The 20,475-nt window shown below is 39.4% G+C and overlaps 2 protein-coding genes across 5 annotated transcripts in view; both read right to left on the bottom strand.

Moving 5' to 3' along the window:
• LOC140323199 (sodium- and chloride-dependent GABA transporter 2-like) overlaps nucleotides 1-9,722 on the bottom strand; it is a 32,538-nt gene extending 22,816 nt beyond the window's left edge. Inside the window, exon 1 of one of the 3 annotated variants that reach the window (XM_072400084.1) lies at nucleotides 7,219-9,722. The gene's annotated coding sequence lies outside the window, so the exon portion shown is untranslated. Of the gene's footprint in view, nucleotides 1-194; nucleotides 402-7,218 lie in introns of those variants that run through there. The other 2 variants (XM_072400082.1, XM_072400083.1) reach the window with 2 other exon arrangements.
• Nucleotides 9,723-10,728: 1,006 nt separating this feature from the next.
• The window catches only part of KDM5A (lysine demethylase 5A), a 34,364-nt gene continuing 24,617 nt past the window's right edge, over nucleotides 10,729-20,475 (bottom strand). Inside the window, exons 22-28 of one of the 2 annotated variants that reach the window (XM_072400079.1) lie at nucleotides 20,200-20,352; nucleotides 19,521-20,072; nucleotides 18,663-18,806; nucleotides 17,719-17,878; nucleotides 16,291-16,505; nucleotides 15,748-16,155; nucleotides 10,729-11,932 (exon numbers count right to left, since the gene is read on the bottom strand). In XM_072400079.1, coding sequence (XP_072256180.1) covers nucleotides 11,720-11,932; nucleotides 15,748-16,155; nucleotides 16,291-16,505; nucleotides 17,719-17,878; nucleotides 18,663-18,806; nucleotides 19,521-20,072; nucleotides 20,200-20,352 — 1,845 coding nt within the window. In that variant the 3' untranslated portion in view covers nucleotides 10,729-11,719. Of the gene's footprint in view, nucleotides 11,933-15,747; nucleotides 16,156-16,290; nucleotides 16,512-17,718; nucleotides 17,879-18,662; nucleotides 18,807-19,520; nucleotides 20,073-20,199; nucleotides 20,353-20,475 lie in introns of both variants that reach the window. The other variant, XM_072400078.1, reaches the window with a different exon arrangement.

The raw sequence follows: 20,475 nt of genomic DNA, 5'->3' as shown, positions 1-20,475 counted from the left end.
CATTTTATATTAGATTGGAACTGTAAATAGCCATTTACTGCTTTCTAGGGCTCAAAAGAGATTTTGTATGACTTATTGTAATGATGTCAATGGCATGGACAAATAAAAAAAAATGTTATTAGCATAGGGAAAGGCTAAAGTCTCTATACACTTTGTTTTATATACACTTTCAAAAAAAAAAAAAAAAGCTATACCTTTTTGGAGAGCACAGCAGAAATGTACCTTACGGGGTGCTGGTGGTCAGCTACCAGGTGTGGTGGTGTAAAGAGTACGTCCTTAGTAAATCCAAAAAATAAGTTCCCGGTCAGGTCAGACAATAAGATGCAGCAGACAGGAAAAAAGCATGGTGCAGGCAGAGATGGCACAGCTGTGGCACCCACCAGCTCCACTCTCCCTAAACGCCAAGCTACAAATCCCTAAGCTGGAGATATTTAAAGGACGAAGGAGTAATTGTAAACTTCTCCGCCCTCTCACATTCCAGGGTCCAGCAGTGAGAGCAGAGGGGTCACAGGGCAGCTGGAGGAGCCAGTTCTGTCCTGCAGGGGCAACAGGACAAACACAAATGGGAATCACTTGGTTATTTAACCCCCTGGCAGCCTACAACTATTGCTCAGTGGCTGCACAGTGAAATATAGGCCTCCTAAACCAATCTTTCCATTGTATCATCTTGTTACTGTCTCAGTATTGCAATGCCAGATTACTTTATTTAATACTTCACCAGGCAACTCAGACACATTTCATTCAGCAGTTCATTCATTGATAAAATAAAATGATTCTTCTGAGCAACCCTGACACAAATGAAAACATTACTGATAAAATAATTGTCTTTCCCCAAATTATTGTCCTTATACTATTAGGAACATATGACCTTGACTATGGTGGAGGCATTGGAATGTGAATGTCACCAAGAGAAGGGCATGCCTATTGAACGCATGGTAATATCTTGGTGCTATATGAAGACATGATACTAATGTTTCCATTTAGTTGGTAAATCTTCAGATTATTCAAAATTTATAGAGTGTTTTATGGGATCAATCCACTTAAAAGGGATTTTTAAATTACAGATGCAGTCTGTGTATTGCAAGTTTTGGATGCTCCTATAGCAAGATTTACCTGTCCACCTATGTGTGTTCCTGCTGCTCCTGTTATATTCTCTATTATAAAAAAAATAAATTATCACTACAATTAGTGCAGGGATGGAGGAAGCCCCCCACAATATGTGCAAAAGGTGTACAGATCTGGGCTGAAAATAGTTGTAGCCCCTAATATTGGTAGGTGACCCCCAAAAAAGCACAACAGGTGTGCAGACCTGGAAATTCATCACAGACATGGCAGAAACCCCTCATCACATCCTTGCTAGATGTGCAAACCTGAAAACTCAGCACAGGTTTGTTGGGTGTTCCCAAGAGACAGAAAAGACTGTCAGGGACGTACAGAAGATTGTAAGTTCTTTGGGTCAGGGTCCTCTCCCCTTGTGTCACTGTCTAATTCTGTTTGTCATTTGCATCCTCTATTTAATGTACAGAGTTGCATGATATGTCGGCGCTATATAAATACTGTTTATTCATATTAATTCTCCAGCATCCATAATTTTTGGGTGGAGTGTACACAAACCAGAACCCAAGGGAATCTGCAACCAAATGCCAATACTAAAGGAAAAAAAGATAGACATGCTACAATGTGGGAGCAATCTGACCAATCCACTTGTAAGTTTACATACTGTGGGGGGGGCAAAGCTCTCCATACATACAAAGTAAAGGCACAAATACTCCATTCATAAAGTGCCCCGAGAGGTTAAATAAAATAAAAGGAGATGTACACCCAATCACTGAAATTGAATATAAGCTTTACAATTTGAATTTAATTTAAACTAATTAATTTAGTTTTTATTATTGTGAATTGTCTGATTTTCATTACAAAATACCTATTGATCCTGCCATGAAGGTTTGTTTGTGCACTTTTTGTTATAGGATGACAACGTTCTAGCTCTGTTTCCCATCTGTTCTTCTATGTTGTAACCCTGTCACATGGACTTCTGCTTGAAAATACAAGCAGCCATGCCAACGTTCATAGTTGTCACCGTCAGGAAACCTGACAAGTGCCATGCAGCCTGCACATGTGGAGAGTAAATGACTATGGAAAGGTTGCATGAGATCTGCAGTAATGCAAAAAATGGGTTAATACAAGGTGAGAACAGAAATTTTGATGGTACTTGTTGGCAATAAACAGTGCAGAGACCAAAGTAATTGTCATTCATTCAGGGTTCAGATCTATTTTAGAATGATTTATTAGCCTTTAGACTTATAACCATTCTGGCTTTTCCTGGGTTAATGTACTTCATATTTGTAATCGTTTCCTGCATACACTGCACATTTACTCAACTACATAAAGGTGAATATCTCCCCCTGTGTGTCGCCGCCCTGCTGTTCATTATTATCCCTCAGAACATCTGACAATCCAGCTGTTGTCGCGGTGTGCGGTCCGGCAGATGCATCCATTGCTCAAGGGCTGAAAAGAAATAGCGTCCTGAAAAATTCCAGAGTTAGCAGGGGCCCAAAAAAATATGATTTACCCTGTCCCTGCCGGAGTCCTGAATCAACAAATATTTCCGGTGCGTAAATAAGGTAATATTGTATACATTGAGTACTATATCCACACAGGTGCTCTGAGCCTTGCCAGTGAAGGAAGACCCAGGGATGGGACCTTGGTGGAGCTGCCGGGACATCCTGGGTGTGATTTTTAGGGACTGCCATTAGTTCTAACACTATGTCTCTGGTAGCAAATTAGTCTAAACTTTTTCCAAAATCTCACATTTGAAAGTTGTTACCAGGTCAGAAAGTGAGGGAAAGTCTTCCAATGGGGACACCTTTATTGATCGCAACTAAGGAGTTTCTGACACTTTTTTCTCATTTCGTCTTCAGAAAAGGGGAAAAACAAGAAGAAGAAAAAACAGATAGGGGTTTTGCCCGTTCTCTTCTTTAATCATAACTCAAGTAAAAAAGGTTTTGGGGTTTATTGCTGCATTCTGTGCCCCACCCCCTTCCCCCACTGCAATCCCCAGGCAACATGCAACTGAAATGAAAAAAAAAACTTTTAATCTTTATTATTTACCTTATTTTAATCTTGATGTGACATTATCGCTGGATCGCTGTCCTTCTCTATGAAATGTACATAGCTTCCTGAAAACATCATTGCACCCTGTCTCTGTCCCTGTCTGTCATGTATTTACATGCAGCCTGCTTTAGGTAATGCCCACATGTGATGCTGAACATCCAATTCAAAGAACTTGAATCTGTTATATGAAAGGAGTGTGCCAGGGACTGTCATGTTGGGGAGAAAAGGGTTAGATGATTCTGGACATCCTCCAGCTATGAAATAGACATTGGTTCTATCTGACTTTCTGCAGTTTCTAATTCACAGGGAGAAAAGTTCACAATCAAGTGATTTCAGTTTTAGGGAAGGATCCCAAAAAACTGCACACAACTGAAAGGAAGTCAATATAAAGATGAAATGGGTGTCTATATTTCATTGGATGGACGATAACTAAGTGTTTGCAGTTTGCTACGGCTCTCACCCAACAAAAGCCATAAAAGTACAAGGTGTTTTATTACACCTGTTAAATAGATTTATTCTATACCATAAAAATTATTTGCTGAATAGGTGATATATTATAGGGCCTCTTGGGTGTGTTGCACTCCTAGATATAGGGACTCACCAGTGTAAAGTTTAGGAAAGGCAATTTTGAGTTATTTTTGTCAAATGTAACTTATGTCCAAGAAACACAATAGGGGAGATGAAACTCTTGCAAAATGATGGGAAATTCCAACTTGGACAGTTGTCATCAGAACAGGTGCCTATAACCTATAACTTTATTAAAATACACTTGCTGGAAACAGTATTATTGTATTGTAAAGACCAACCCAACAAAGGTAGTATTTGCATTGAGTGAGAAGATTTAGCGCCTTTGTCAGGTTCCTACTGCAAATTTCATCCCAGCCTGGAATATTCCCTCACTTCCTGTCAAACATTACACAATACTGCATGCATGGAGGTGTAATAGGTCCCCTTAAGGTGATTTTTCTGCAGCACAAATAGGTCACTAGCCAGTGTAATCCCTCCTAATTGTTATTCATGATCCTGCCCTCTGTGCGCTCTGATTAGTAACCCCTCAGTGGCCAGCCAAAATATAAGGAGAACCACTGTTAACATTTAATCATTTAAAGTAGATATAAATTCTGTGCTTCAGAAACAATCATAATATTTTTTTTTACTAAAATACCCATTTTCCTCTTTTCTTTGTTGTTAGATCTGAGTACCACGGATCACCTGTAGTTGCTTTATCTCCAATAATATCTGCATGACATTTCTCAAGGCAGGTTTTGTGATATTCCTTTACACTTTGTCCTTCAGCTAAATCTTTAACTTTCTTTGTGTAGATAAAGATATGTTTAATTGTGGGAGGAAATAACACAAGACCAATGCTATAGATTACACAGAGTAATTGGCAGTCTGGACCGAGGTGACCTCAGACCAGTGCTAGGTAAAGCACTCATTCCTTCATCTATCATTAGAAAAATAATCTCCAACGACAATCATCTGGCATCTTTATATTGTCCGTATGGGGCCTTAGGTAGTTGTTCTCAGACTAGGTAAATCTATTAGAATGTTTCCAATCTTTTCTTGTTTGTATTGATACCCCATTAAATTCTGTCAACAGTGTTTATGATCGCCACAACTAATAGAAAGGGTGAATTTCCCCAGAAGATATACATTGACCATAGAAAACACAGTGTCCTTCCCCTGCAAGGTAAATTGCAATTAAAAATTGCTTTGGATTATTTAAAAAGCTGGGAAACATTTAAAAAACTCTGATGCAAAAATAAAATGTACCTATAAGTCCTGTTTTAAAGGGCATATATTTGCATACATTCCCAGGAAGAACCTACATCTTCTGACCTGTACCATGCAACATAAAAAAACATACATTTATGGTACTTACATTAGGCCAATCACATCCATGTCTAGTAAACATTGTTAGAGATTTCTTTAAGCATTTAGATTTCCTGTCTCACCTCCAGTCTCCAGCCTCTGATAATATTCAGGAGACTCTCAACAAACTCTTCTGTAGTTCAGATATGTAGGGTGTTCACACTGGAGGAACATCGTAGCCCTGGAATGGAAGGTTCCCTCACTGTACTCCCTCATAAAGGTGAATCTTTGACTTTTACAATGTGTTAAGTGTTTAAACTGCTGCATTTTATTTAGGAGCCTGTGAAAAGAATTCAGATGTACATAAAAAGTAGATATAAACCCTCAGTGGAAGACATGCACTATGCACTGTTTAATACAGTCATAACATCCAGTTTTCACCATTTGATCCCTTTTCCCATCTCAGCACTGTTGATCTCTTTTAATCTCTTCTTTTAACCACTTCCCGTCTACATGCTCTCACTCCAGTATCAGCTGCACATTATTGCTCTAAACCAGGTAGAGAGACAACAGAGGATTACATCTGCGCAATGTATGTCCATGCAATCTCTCAAATAATCTCCATTACTGTATGTGATTGGGTGACAATGCAATAAGGAGACAGTTGTTATCCATTAACATGAAATGTCTGAACAAGAACCTTCATGGAAGAATCACTAGGAACTTTTCAAATAAAAGATGCAGATTAAAAAAAAAAAAACTTCTGAAATGCTATTAACATGTTAAAGCTTATTTTAGTGGGTGTTGATCTGCTAAAAACCTGTACTTTAGGGCACCAAGGGGCTGATTTGTGAAAGGGAATGCAAAGTTGTGTATTTTTCTTTTTAGATATACATGTAAATTAGATTATTTTGCTGTATTTTTATTATCAATATGTGTTTATGTATCCTTGTATGGTTTATAATTCTGTACAGACATGGGGCTGTCATATTTTACTCGATATTCACAATCTGACGCGAGACATACATTAGGTTATTTTCAATGGATCTTTGCAATTTGGTCATCAAATAAGTCGAACGTAGCCATGTGACAGGAAGAGAACGACCCTGCTGTGCCCATATCATTTAGAGTGGCCAAGATATTGATACATACAGCTTGTATCCTTATAGGGTGTCTGTTCACTGGACTGTGGTCAGCCATGGCATTAGGCAACAGCAGATGGCACAAAATAGATGATCATCAATATAGAAGAGGTATTTCAAAGCACATGGCTGAGTTGCATCACACAGTTGTTGGCTGATGTCTGCTCTTAAGTCAGGGAGAAGGTGGCTCAGTGACTGGTATGCACAGGTAGAGAATTAGAACACCAATTTCCAGGACAGTCAGATATTTGTCATGAAGTGTCATAGAATGTTCATCATTGTCAAGTGCACCAGGTGATGCAGGCAGGATGGCTACAGCTACCTGCTTTAGAGATTTTATTTTGCTAGATATTGATTGAAAATAGTCCTTATTCCCATTTAACATGAAATCAAACACCACATTTTACTGCAGATCTTCAAGAATCTCAACGTAGTAAGAAGGGATCCCCACTTTTCTAAGTTTGCCTACCCGTGACCTGTAATGTAACATCTACTTGTTCAATAGTTAATCTAAATTATGATTGCTTTTACCCTATAAGGAGGAAACCCAGCATCTGGTGATGTCCATGAGTTCAAGACTACAGGCTGTCATTGCCAGCAAAGGGTTTTCAACCAAGTATTAGAAATGAACATTTTATTTTCAAATTTTTAATTTGTCCAATTTCTTTTGAGCCCCTGAAATGAAGTGATTTGTGTAAAAAAAAAAAAGGCTTTAGTTTCTCATATTTTATGCAATCTTTTTGTTCAACCCACTGAATTAAAGCTAAAAGTCTGCAGTTAAACTGCATCTGAGCTGTTTCATTTAAAATGTATTGTGGTAATGTACAGAACCAAAATTAGAAAAAAGTTGTCTCTGTCCAAATATTTATGGACCTAACTGTATGTATTGTTGGGGTAGGAAAAAAATGCATACGGCATTGCCTGATCATTTGGTCACGATAGCTTTAGAATTATACAAAAGCAATGCCTTAAGCAAAGGTAATATTTTATGCAGCTTTTCTTACAATTTTTACAAAGCAGGGATGAGGAATGTAATTAGAGTTTCTTTAAAATAAAACACACACACATGCCCCATTATGTTTTGCAACTACTTATGTGCAACTACTTTAAGTTCCTATGTTTATCTTTGTATCAGCCTCACAATCACCTGCACATTTAGACTGGTAGATGGAAGGCCAATCCTAGGAGCCAACCAGGTGCTGACAGGAAGTAAGAACATAGCAATATCCATTGTTCTTTGACTGTCCATGCAGGAGGCTGAAGGTGTGTTCTTGATCAAGATGTGCTATTGCTACAGCAGAAGCTGAGAACCTGGTTCAACTGATGTCTGATATTTTGCCTGCATCACAAGAATAAATGAACAAAATTAAAAAATCTTTAGCATATCAACTGTATTCAGCACCTAGAACAAGGAAGGGTTAAAACTCAAAAAACATTGATCTCTTCCCTGTTACATCTAAAACTAAAAACCTTTAACCAGAATTACATTTTAAATGCACAACCATTTGGAAAATACGGATTTTGGTAATTTAGTGATTTAGCTAGTAGAATGAATAAGAAAAACCATGGGTTTCTTTTGTTGCTTGTGTCAACTTACATACAAAATGTTCATGTTTCACTAAAGGGGGCATTTATTGAAACACTGTCATTAGGAATATTTAGGGCTGCTTGACGGTGCCCTTTTTCTTCTCCCCTCCCAGGCATGTATATTGACTGAGCCATGCTTACTTTCCACCACTGTAACATGCCTGTCTAAGCCCCATTGTAAATGCAGACACAGGCCTATTGAGATTACTCTAAATAAATACTATCACATTGGAGGAGTTCATGTGCTCCCAAAGTCTTGCTCTTAGTTTAGGCTCTGGAAATGTGGGAGCTTGGTTGGATAAGTACTCATGGCTGGGGAGGATGGGCTTTGTACTGACACTATTACACCACCATGAATGGGTAGTAAAAACAATCTCTTCAATGCGGTGCTGTCCGTCAAACACAGTTTTATAAATAGCAACCTGGGGAGTTATTTTATACAGAAAGCATTCCATGAAACGTCGATCACTTTCATTGTGGAACAGTTTGATATAACAGATATGACAGATGGCTGCAGATTTAATGCAGGGCTTCGGCTCCCCTGCCCTCTACCTTGAAGCAGTGATTGCTATTGCTTTGAAAGAGATTCTTTACATACAAGACAATGAAAAAAAACACATATGCATGTATACAAATATTATATCCGGATGGTGACTAAACAAACATGCTTTGCTACTGGACAGGGAAGGGAACATGGGGACAAAGACCAATGTAGTTAGGGGCAGCCAAAGCTGCAGAAAGAAGCTTTTTTTATATAGCATGTATAAAAAAACTGTGGTATTTTTGGTAAATGTGCCTAAACTTCTCTTTATTAAATACATCTAAAACTTTTTTTTTTTATTTAATGTTAAGTAGGGATGTAGAGTAAAGTGGGGATGACACAAGAGCACAACATGGCCAATATGAGGTAAACACTTTTTGTGCATAAAACTGAACAAAAGGGCAAATAACTAATTGGGACAGATAAAATGCTGATGATCTCGAAAAATAGGGACAATTAGGTAGGTGTTCCTAATGTTTATAGAAGCCAGATAGTCTCCCTGGTGAAGAGAAGCAATTTGTAGGGTGTCATTGCCAAAGAGAAAAGGTATTTGGGCTATCATATCACCTTGATAATAGTGACAGGAGTCGATCAAAGGCGACATTGTCTCGAAAAGGCCATAGGGAGCAAATGCCGCTTATTTGTGGGTTCTGCAGTTCAGCACTGCAGTCCAGCGATCATGCCCTACTAACCTGTACTTACAGAATGTGTGAAATAATTTGGCAAACAGGCTGATGCTCTAATTTCAGAGCAGTATGCAGAATAGTGCAAAAACATTCTCTTTGTGAGTGTGCTTGTGGATTTCGCAGGTAAAGGCAACAAAAACCAGGAAGATTTAGGCCACGATTTCTTGCATGACTTTAGTGAAAACCTCAGGGCTTCCAAGATTAAATAAACTGTAGGACCAGTGAACAAGACAATTCTGGACTGCATATGTTGGCATTGTCCAATGGTGAAAACAAGCAGACATTTAGCAGTGAGCATGTAAGCTGGAGGTTATTGGTACAGGGGAACCATGTCATTGAGCTACACCCCAAAACACCATTTTGATCAATGAAGCCAGCTATTATTGCATTACAAGATGAAGGCACGTTTGGTGATAAGACTAGCCAAGATTGACTTTTACTGTAAAAGTCACTTGCAAACAACTTTAGCTGCTCAGATCTCTGATCTTTTTGACTTCCTTTTTTATTACTAGTGGTAACCTCCAATTATACATTTTGTCCCATCACCATCTCTCTTCATTGTGAACTGAAACTAAGTTCACAATGAAGAGAGAAACCCTAAGGAAAAAGTACACACGTCAGATGATTATTGCCAGGCAATAATCTGAAATGTGTACAGCAGTTGCCAGATGTGTTTTATGGATGCTTCAAGATGGATCCATGAACATCCAAACAGGAACAACCACTATACAAGTCAAGGGAGGAGAGCACAGTGGGGTGCAACATGCACGTCCTCCCTAGAACAGAGCAGGCGCTGTGTGTACAGTGCTTGTTTGCTCATATGTCTCTGGAAACTATCATTAAAAATCACTCCCACCAACAAATACTTAATGTGTGTATAAAGCCTTAGACTGTGAGCACATATTACCTAAATAGGCTATAGAAAAATGTTATAAATAATCTGTCAATAATATTTTTTGCAACTGGTTATGGCCCTAGCTACAAATCACCTTCTCTGTCCAGTAGTATCATGTTGAAAAAGCTAGAGCAGTCACTTCCTTGTTATCAGTTACAGGTTTATGGAAGTTTGCAGACCTGTGACAAGTATGAGGGGTGCTAAGAAGTTCCTGGCTTTGCCCCCTTTCCAGATGAAATAGAAAGAAAGAAAAAACAGTTTTAAGAATCACAAAGACCTGATATTTGCACAGTTACATACTAAGATATTAGGCTGTCATATGCCCTCACACTGGTTTTTCTATTTTATCTGGAAGGGGGCAAAACCCGGAACTTCTCAGCACCCCCTCGTTTTGGTAGACCGCAGTTACAGACTGTCAGCCAGAAAGAGAGGGCAGGTCTCTTTAAAGCAAAAATCTTAGGATGCTCAGGGGAAATCTGACAGCCTGTAAATTACCTGCTTAAATTTGTATTTAAATGCTAGTAAAATCCAAGCTTATGTGTACATTCCTGTATGTGTGATCAATAAAAAAAACCAACACGTTCAGAAAAAGCAAAAACCTGTAAAGAAGAGGCTTAATACTTACCTCTCTTGCTATTGTTTTAAAGAACTGATCCCTTCAATACCACAGGAAACGAGCTATTTCAGGAGTGTCGATCTTCATGGTTCCCTGCAACTCTCACTGGTTACTCCCTTGACTTCTGGTCACTGCTGTAATCTGTGTTGCAGTTATTACAGCAGGAGAGAGAAGTATTCAACCCCTTCTTTAAAGTTTTATACTTTTCTGAAACTGTTTTATTACATGACATGATGATGCCCTTAAACCCTCCAAATGTATATACACTTGCTGCAAAAATCTCTGTCAGTATCCCAATACCCAATACTTATTGACAAAATGCAGAAAAAGTCTTTTTAGGTCTCTCAATATCAGATTTTTACTAAAGCTAACTAAACCAAAAGCAAACGTTCATCAAATGTTTATAAATTACATTTCTATCCACCCAGAGTCTTGAATGTTTTTCACTTTTTGATAAAATATGTATACCGTAAAATGAAAAACAATGACAAAAGGAAAAAAGGCTTTTCAAAGACTCCTTAACGATCTTGGGTATACAAACAATCTTGTACTATGGGAGAAACTTTTTAAAACAGTCAGTAGTCACAGGAAGAGGACAGGAGCAGGAAAGGTTTAGGGTCTTTTATTCTTTCTTGGGCTTTTCTGAAACCTTCTTTTGACTGAGACTACTGCAATACTTTCAACTGTCTTCTTCGGCACACAGCCATTTTTCTTCACCATTGGCAAGCCTATTCATATAAATTTACTATGAAGGAGCTCCTCAACTGGATGCAAAACCGTTGATTTGCAACACAATGGTGACATACAGATGGAAGCATTTAAAAAGTAGTCCGGCTCTATGTTAGAACAGTCAATCACTGTACATTATGTCCAGGGACATGGAATCCACTCAAAAAGCATAAAGGAAAACTCAAACTATCACCTGAGTGAGCAGACACTCCTTCTACCCATGAATTGTGCCCAGGTTTCTTGGGTCATCCATTAAAAAAAGCTGCTTCAAGTTCTAGGAGACAAACTAAAACAGGTATAAATCTATGGGGGGAAAAAGTCTGGGTGTAGAAGTTGGTGCTTTTCTAAGCTACTAAGTCCACCTTGCAGAAAAGGGTCCAAAACCAGCCCAAGGCTTGTGTGCGGTTTGATGACTGGGTTTCTCCAACCAGCCATGGGATTCTGCCCGTGTGAGGCCTCCCTGTCTAAAGAACACAAGGTGCATAAAGGGGGTACCTAGCACGAGCAGCTCTACTGGCGCAGGTAGAGGTTGTTAATTTTAGAGATACAGTAGAAGAGTTGCTGCCAAAGTCCACATCAGAGGGATCTGTGATGCTAGCTGACTTCCTGTTTCACCTCAATGCTGGGCACAGGAAACCCAGGGGAGCAGCTCAGGCTGGGAGGACAGGGAGGACAAGGTCCCTGGATTCTCTTGCGAGTACAGTTCGTGCAGATGTAATCCTCATTCTCTGCCATCTCAGAGGAGACGCCAACACAGACCTGGTGGAACCACTCGTCACAGCCGCCATCACACTGTACCCAGTCAACCTGCACAAAGCAAAGGTAGACATCAAATTGAGATTACATGTACAAGAAACATAGGCAGAAATGCTGGGAAAAAGGATACTATGAGACAGAAGGTTTTCAGATCATAACAGAAAGCAGGAAAAAAAGGGTTTGGTGGATTATCTGAAATGTACTAATAACCCTTAATAAATCTTATCCTGGTCAGAGATCTGTGTAAGCTAAATCCTCAAACTAAATTCAGCAGTGTTAATGTGAATGAGTTAGCTTGATATTAACTACAACAATTAAGCCTACCTAAACCATTCTACATTTATCACATATATAGGAGCTGTTTTACCTGCTAAAAGGAAAACATTTCTGTATATCCAATCCTAAAGATTTGCACAGCTCTCCCACACAGCACAGATGTGGACATGAACCTTCTCTGCTGCAGTTTTACTTTCACTTTCTGGTCTCCTTTACAACCCCACTTGGACAGTAAGGTGAAGCAGCTAACTGATTCAGCTCATCTCTCCAGCACTCCTCTTCCTCGGCCTAGCCATGCAGGGAGCATGCTAAGAAATTTCTGCTGCTATTAACCCTGAGCTCTGCTGTACCGGAACTGTAACAAGTTAATACCAGGTCAGGTTTAGGAATTTACACTACTTTCATTTTAAAAAGTATATTTAACGACTTCGGCATTAACCTATATGCTTATTGTGGGCCAAAGCATTATTTACATTTCTACTTTACTGTATAATTGTTCATAAATTTGTAATTAGTAAGATAGCAAAGTAATATGTAGTTTTTTGGAAGGTAGGGGAGAAGGACAAGGCATTTTTGGCAGTTTTGTCTTGTAAACTAAATGTAGACTATAGGCAAAAAGACATAAAATAAGTTGCTTTATTTCTATTCTGTGTTAAAAAAGGGTACATTTTACTACTATTTTTCACTTTAACATTTTATTTTCCTGTGACACTGAAAAAATAAAAAAAATATGAATGAAGAAGAAAATTTAAAAACTAATGTTTAACTAACTATTGACGTCATAAGGTTTAAAACCTAACAAAGGGGAAACCTTTGTTCTACGTAGAATTGAAAAAGAAACCACAATGATTCATTATATTTATTCCATGATACTTGTAAACTATCTTTTTGTGTCATTTTACACAATGCAGTGTTCTCCCCAGCCCCTTTTAGCCGGATGCACCACTCAGCACTTCCCAGTAACCAACCGGCTGTATTTCTGTGATTACTGAAAAGTTGGGTCACAACACTTGGAACCGGCAGCCGCGTGCAGCTTCTTCCCACCCAGCTTAAAAAAAAAAAAAATCTGGGGAGAATACTGCAATGTACACAGGAGGGCTGAATTTGACAGCCTTTTCTGTCCTGTACTATAAAGCAGTTACCATCTATCACGACAGCTGGTGGTAACACTGGAGGATAATATTATTTTGTAAATGTTACAATGTTACAAACTGCCTTGAGAAAAATATTTAAGTGCAGAGAAAGAAAGCCAATTTCAGAAAGCCATGTGACTACCACATGGTTGATCTGAGAGTTAAGCTACGTACACACGGCAGATTTTTATCGCCCGATAATCGGCATCGGCCAAATATCGGGCGAAAATCTGCCGTGTGTACAGTCGGTGTCGTCCATCGTCCGAACGACCGTCCTGCCGGATCCACAAACGATGGACGACAACCGATCCTAATGAAAGGGAAGGGGGAGAGCGTGCAGCAGGGTGCCACTCCGTCGCTCTCCCCCTCCCCTCACCATAGAGCATGAACGGTGCTGTATGTACAGCACCGTTCATGCACCGTGCAGTCCCTTGTCGTTGGAAAGGATCGTGAAAGATCCTTTCCAACGACAAAAATTGCAAGTGTGTACGCAGCTTTAGGGAATATTTACAAATACTAGGAGTGAAAATATGAGTTTGTACTAATGTGGATACCTGTCTGAGTCTATTCAAAAATTAATGAAACACAGTAACACAGACAGACATGAAGTCAAGAACCCCAAAGCATCAAATCTATCAGTGCTCTGAACTGATCAAAGTTACTTTTACAATTCATAGAATTAGAGAGGTAAAGAATTTCAATTCAAAGAAGACTCTAAATGGAATTTTTTTATTGTAATTGACAATGTATTATCTGTGTTTCTTTTACTGTGTATGGTTTTGTGATTGTGAGTAAGTCGTGAAGTATCTGTGTCCTGCAAACTTTAAGGAGAAACTCTATACTCTACTTCCTTTACTAGCTTGCTGGAGCCAGCATATCTGCCCAATCTTCTTGTGGGTTCATGTGTCTCTTTTACAGCAGAGAATGCTTGCTCATAAAGTTTTACTTTTTTAGCATAGTCTCACTGTTAGGAGTAGTGTGATAAAACTAAACGTCTAGGAGACTGCAGAGACTGCAGTATTAAAAAACTGTGTCACCCTACTGATTTGAGTAATGGGGTCCAGTAGGTTAGCTGAACAGAATACCGGATACAGAGCGTGAGGATAAAAATAAATATACACATAATTTAAGTTGTGCCTTGATAGGTTACTACAGAAAAAAGACTGCCTACAATGTGCTGTACTGTGAAAGTATAGTTATTGTGAAACTTTAGCTTTCTATTATAAATAGTATTTTAACTAGAGAGAAGGCTGGAGATGGGGAAAGATGGGTCAGATCTGTATGCACTTGTGCTAAAACTACAAATGATCATATCGGTATAAACCCTTTGTAGTTTGTAAATTGTGCAACAGAACGCAACGTCCTCAGCAGCTCATAAGAATCTGGTCTATTCTGGAAGAGGATTACTTTGTGAGGGAAATCCTGCAAAGACGGAATAAAATGCAGATTTTCTTCCCACGAGACCAGAGAACAGAAGGCACTTGTTACCAAACAGAACAAGTTGTTGGTGAATGCCGCACAAATAACAGTGAACTAGCAAGTCAGACAGTGTGTAACATAAAAGCTTAGCTTTGTGTGTTTTAGTTTCTATCAAATGTGAACAAATTATAGGTTTCAGAGCAATAATCATTTTTTCATGTTCCTGGTTCTGGCACCCTCATTGTCCTCTGCTGCTGGCTGCCACAACATCACCTAAAACCCCAGGCTACCACGGACATGTCAACTGAGAATGGGTCATTGAACAGTCCGGGCCTAAAGAACGCTACAGAGAATAAAGCATTCAGTATATACACAAAAATTAAAAAGAAAAAAAAAAAAAAAGTGCGTGTCCAGTCAAAATTTCCTTGATCCTTTTGATCCTTTAGAAAGTGGAATAAAACCTTTTGTCAGTTTTCCACCTCTACCTGGGACCATTATAAGGACTTTTCCTTACCTTATCCCAACGACGGTTTTCCCCAGACAGGAAGTAAAAGAAAATCTATATCATAACATAACGTTTTTACTTTAGTCTGCTCCACTTGCAAATTTTCCACTTCCTGTCTGATGAAACAGTTTTAAACATAGGTGATTAATAATTTATCTACTGGACTTTTGAGAGCAGAAGAAAAAAAAAAAAAAACAACAGAGGGAAACCCACTAAATGTATTTAGGCTTTAGGTGTTTCCTCTTTGAATCTTCTTTAGCGATGAGCATGCCCCGGTGATGACATGATAATGTCATAGAAAGTGCAGGGCGTTATGGGGGGTTGGTCTTTGACATCCATACCCACTGAGTGTCATTTACCATTAATACTTTTTTGTGATAAAAATGAATTACTGTCTGAGCCTAGACCTGGGCATTAAATGTGCACTTTTTCTACCAGCAATGGCACTGACCTGCGATAGACCTGGCAGTTAAACAGCTATACAAATATATAAGTCTCACAGGAATGACAGGCCACTTGTTAACCTCCCTCACCTTGTCTTTGCACGGGCGCTGGCAATTCTGTGCAGCACATATAGCATTCTCATCATCTGAATCTTCCGCTCCAGACCAGTCGTACTTTGAAGGAATGTCCAAGACTTTCTTCTCCCTCTTCTTCTCAGTGATATCCTTGTTGAGCTCAGCTTTGACAGCCGCAGCCTTCTCTTTCTTCCTTTTACGTTCCTCCTCTTTGGCAAGTCGCTTGGCCAATTTGCTGAGCTCCTTGGCTTTGTCGTGACCCAACTTGAGCTTTTTCTTTTTGGTCTTATCCAGCTTTTTCAGTTCCTTGGACCTCTGTTTGCCCTCAGCTAGGAGCAGCTCTGCTCTCTCCAATTTCCGCTTTCGTTTTTTCTCAGATGACTCTTTCTTTACCTTCACAGGCTTCTCATCTAAGCTATCATCCTGTAAGAAGACAACAGAGATTTATGGTGGTAACACAGTGTTGTACTTAATACCATAATAATGAAAATAAAGAAAAAATGTCACAAAAAGTCCACAATAATAAAAACCCAAAATATTTTGCACAATTTTCAGTACCTCCATAACATGCAGAAACCTCTCCTCTGAAGGAGGATGGGTAGCCTGCAAAATCCGCCATATATGTTGCGTCTCATCTAGTGACACCTCCAGAAGGTCTCCAAACATCATAAGTTCTTCTAGTTGACATTTAGCTCCAGGCGACAACTCCAGAACAGGGGGCTCCAGGCTACGGGGCACGAGAGGGGTCTTCCGGGGCTGCTTCCGGGGTGTTCCTGAAGCTTGGAAAACAGAACTACATTATCATTCGGACCTAAGCCTGGGTTATATTGCTACTCATGATTTTAAATGTTCTTTCTAACTTCTTGAGCACCTTGTCTATATAGGACACACCGATTACCTGAACACCAACTCTCTCCTGTACCCTCTCCAGTCTGGCTTTCGAGCTGCCCATTCCACCAAAACAGCCCTCACTAAAGTGGCCAATGACCTCCTCAGAGCTAAGTCTCAAAGCAACTTTTACCTCCTCCTTCTTTACTCAACTTTTGATACTGTTGATCACCCCCCTTTTAATCCAAATCATGCACTCCATTGGTATCAGTGACACTGCTCTCTCTTGGTTTGCTTCCTACCTGTCTGACCACTCCTTTCAAGTTTCTTTAAATGGTAATTTCCCCTCTCCCACTCTCCCCCCTGTTGGTGTCTCCCAAGAGTAAGTCCTTGGACTGGTTCTCTTTTCTCTGTACACCTCCTCTCTCAGTAGTCTCATAGCTTCCTTTTATTTAAGTATCATCAGTACTGTACCATCCCCTAGCCACTCTCATAACTTCCTCATCACACCCATCACACTCATGGCTCCAAAACTTTTCGAGAGCTGCTCGGACTCTCTGAAATGGTTTTCCTTGTTTTATCCTGTTTATTATTATTATTATTAATAATAATAATAATAATAATAATAATATTATTATTATTATTATTATTATTAATAATAAAAAATCCTTTTTTTGTATTCTACAGAACAGGGAATTGTCCAAAGCTCGGTTTAATTTTTACTGTGAAATATCCCTTTACTTTCTCTCCTGGAGTTGCAACAGAAGTGCAAACAGAAACTCATTTAGTCCGGTGTTTCCAGGAAACACCAAGGATCAAATGTGCAGCAGCAGCATGGCAACTGGATAACAAAACAGAGGATTTCATGGAGCCATGTTAGGCTGTAAAGGATAAGTTATAAGAGTGTTTAAATCTTCTTCAGAAGGAAAACTAGTGAATGATACAAAAGTCCCAGTAACTCTGGATGCATAATTCAGGATTGTGTTTTATAAGTACATATTTTACTGAACTGTAGGACCTTGCATTACCATCAAATACCCTAAAAGGAATTTCACATGAGACAAAAACCCAACCAACCTTTGACAAAAAAAACATCCTGGTACTTGTATTTCCTCAACCCTTTCATTCTTGTGATATAATATTGGCATTCATAATCACCTTGTATGCAGCTCTTAGAAGCAGAGGAGTATGCATGTTCTGCACAGAATGAAGGTGTGGTCCACATGTGGCTGACCACTTCCTCTGATTTAATTGGTATCTCTTCATCACAGAACAGGTTAGGTTCCAGGCTGCTTGAAGACTTGACGCTGCCAGTCTCCTGTTGGAAAAAATAAAATATAATTTGTTAAAGCAGAACTCCAGCCAAAATAAAAGAATGCATATCCTATTAAAAGATTTACTAACAAAATCAGCTTTTTCTGCTACATTCTGCTTTAATACGGAAATTAACCCCCCCCCCCATTAGATTAAGGCAAAACAAGGCAAAAAGACATCTAAAGACCATCGTCATTGAATTGAGTAATTTTTGACTAGTAGAGGCAAAAAGTAAAAGACTATATACACTATAAACTTTTCTCCCACTTCATTATTACGATTGTTTTAAGAATGCCTGCAAGCAGTGCTTCTTTACACTGGTTCATGTAACCAGAACTGCTACATCTATCGGCTAGCTATTAGATAACATTTACTCGACCATTTTACTATGTGTAATGCTTGGATGTGACAGATTGACCCCGGCTGAAGATTCCCACCCTTTGACTTGCTACAAGCCTACAATGTTGCAGTCTCATTACTGGGTGAAAAGAGACTGGGAAAATGCTTACTCCTGCCTGCAGCACCAAAAACATTATCTTGTGCAAGGCAATGTCACTAACCAGAGCTAAAGGACAGCACTATAATAATATAAGGTAAAGACATTTTCAAAAGTAATTTTGTTGTTGTATATTTGAACAACTCAACACTGTATTGGTTACTTTATGTATAGGTAAGAAAACTAAGAATACAAAGCAAATACCATGTAAGAAAATGTGCTATAATAGTGAAATTTTGGTGTATACTTGCTCCAGAAGGTAAGCCCATGCCTTCTATTAATGCCTCATTACCTTAACATCATAGCCATATGTCTCCCGTATGTCCTCGTCTGAGTCCGTCTCCTCATCATCGTACTCCAGGGGTGGGTGTGGAGATGAAGTCAAACTAGACATTCCTCGGCTGAAAGAGCCCTGCTGGAAAATAGGCAGGTGACCCTGAAGTGACATAATAGGAGATCAGTTAAATATATATAAAAAAAGTGCTCTGTGTTAAACAATGTTCTCAGTTGGTATTTTATAAATCAAAGTTTGCAAAGTTATTCTAGATCACTGCATAAAAAGGCTTTCCAAACAGGACACAGAAAAGTAGCTGTGCCCGGCTGGATATAAGACTTTCATATACATCTTCAAATAGCTTCAACCTAAATTTTAATTTTGCTAAACCACTTGGCAAAGTAGCAAATTCAAGATTTAAATAACTATCTTTATTAGCAAACACCTTGCGATCATGCATGTAAGAAAACCGAGAGCCTGCCTTCAAACGGGAAAAAGAGAACAAACTGCTGGGCAAGTAAGGAATATGATAATGTGTTTTAATGGTACCTTAAATCAAAGAAACAAAAATGAAAATAGGTCTGTATTCTTTGGTATTCGTAAAAGTAAGAAGGGCATACGCCTCCACGTTTCGGAATTTAGATGGAGGAAGTTAGCATACTATAGGAGTATATATGTTTTTTAAGAAGGTTTTTTTTACCCTGACATACACATATACCTTTGCCTGTTCATGAAAACAATCACAACTAACACCTAGTGCTTAATATATGAAAGTAACAAAATAAGCATTAATAATGTTATCAGGTATTACAACTGCTACATGTACGAGCCAGTGTAGACAGCATGGTAATCAGCGACAAGTTCCTTGGTACTAACCTGCAAGTCAGGGTTTGCTGCGGCTTTTTGAAGCTCTGCGCTGATAATTTTCTCTGTCTTTTCCCTCGCTGCCTGCTCCACCATGCGCTGACTTAGAACAGACAGCTTGGCCAATGCACATGACAGTTCCTCAGTGGCCAGTGCTTGCCGTGCCCGGTCCTGCCAGCTCATTGCTCGCTCTGTCAGGCACTGCAATGCCTCCCCCTCAGGCAGGCGCACTGGTAGCTTCTGCAAAGACACCAGCAGTGAAAGGATAGTTTCCAAACGTGGCCGCCGGGACCTCATACACTGTGTGCAAAGGAACTTAACGTCTTTTGATTGCCAGCTGTTGCCTTTTTTCTGGGAGCTGGTCTTGGGTAAAGGGACACAAGTGCCATGAAACCAGTCCTTGCACAGTTCACACTGCAGCATGAAGCCGCTGGCAGCTTTACGGCACACACAAAACCGAACCTCCTCGATACGGTCCACCATAGTCATCTTAGCCAGGTTGGCTGCCCGTACAGAACGCATGGAGTCCACCTCTTTACGCTCCATTTCCTTAAATACAGCAACCTATACACAAGAGAACAATAATACCATCAAATTAACCTGTGTTGTCAAACATAGGTTAAAGCCAAGATGAAAAACAAGTTTGCCGTTTTCACATGCCAAAGAACCTATACCTGATATATTCCCTTACCACAGAGGCTGTGTCCCGGTGGTCATCCAAAGGCTCCTCAAATTCACTCATAGAGTCCAAATCCAATTCCTTCTCCTCTAACAGTTCCTTCACTCTCCTCCGTTTTCCCCGGCCGCTTCCATAAACACCGATATCACTACGAGGGCTCAGTACCTAAATGTTTAAAAAAGAACAGAATTATTATCACAGGTTTGCAATTGTAATAATAAACAGTTCGGAAGCCTGAAGTAAATCATGCAGGGAACAACAAATAGAACAGTTAGGAGAGTGACCTAA

Source organism: Pyxicephalus adspersus, chromosome 2 (genome assembly GCF_032062135.1).
Source record: "Pyxicephalus adspersus chromosome 2, UCB_Pads_2.0, whole genome shotgun sequence".
Taxonomy (NCBI): domain Eukaryota; kingdom Metazoa; phylum Chordata; class Amphibia; order Anura; family Pyxicephalidae; genus Pyxicephalus; species Pyxicephalus adspersus.
The sequence above is the reverse complement of the archived record's forward strand: the minus strand, read 5'-3'. Positions and strand labels throughout refer to the sequence as shown.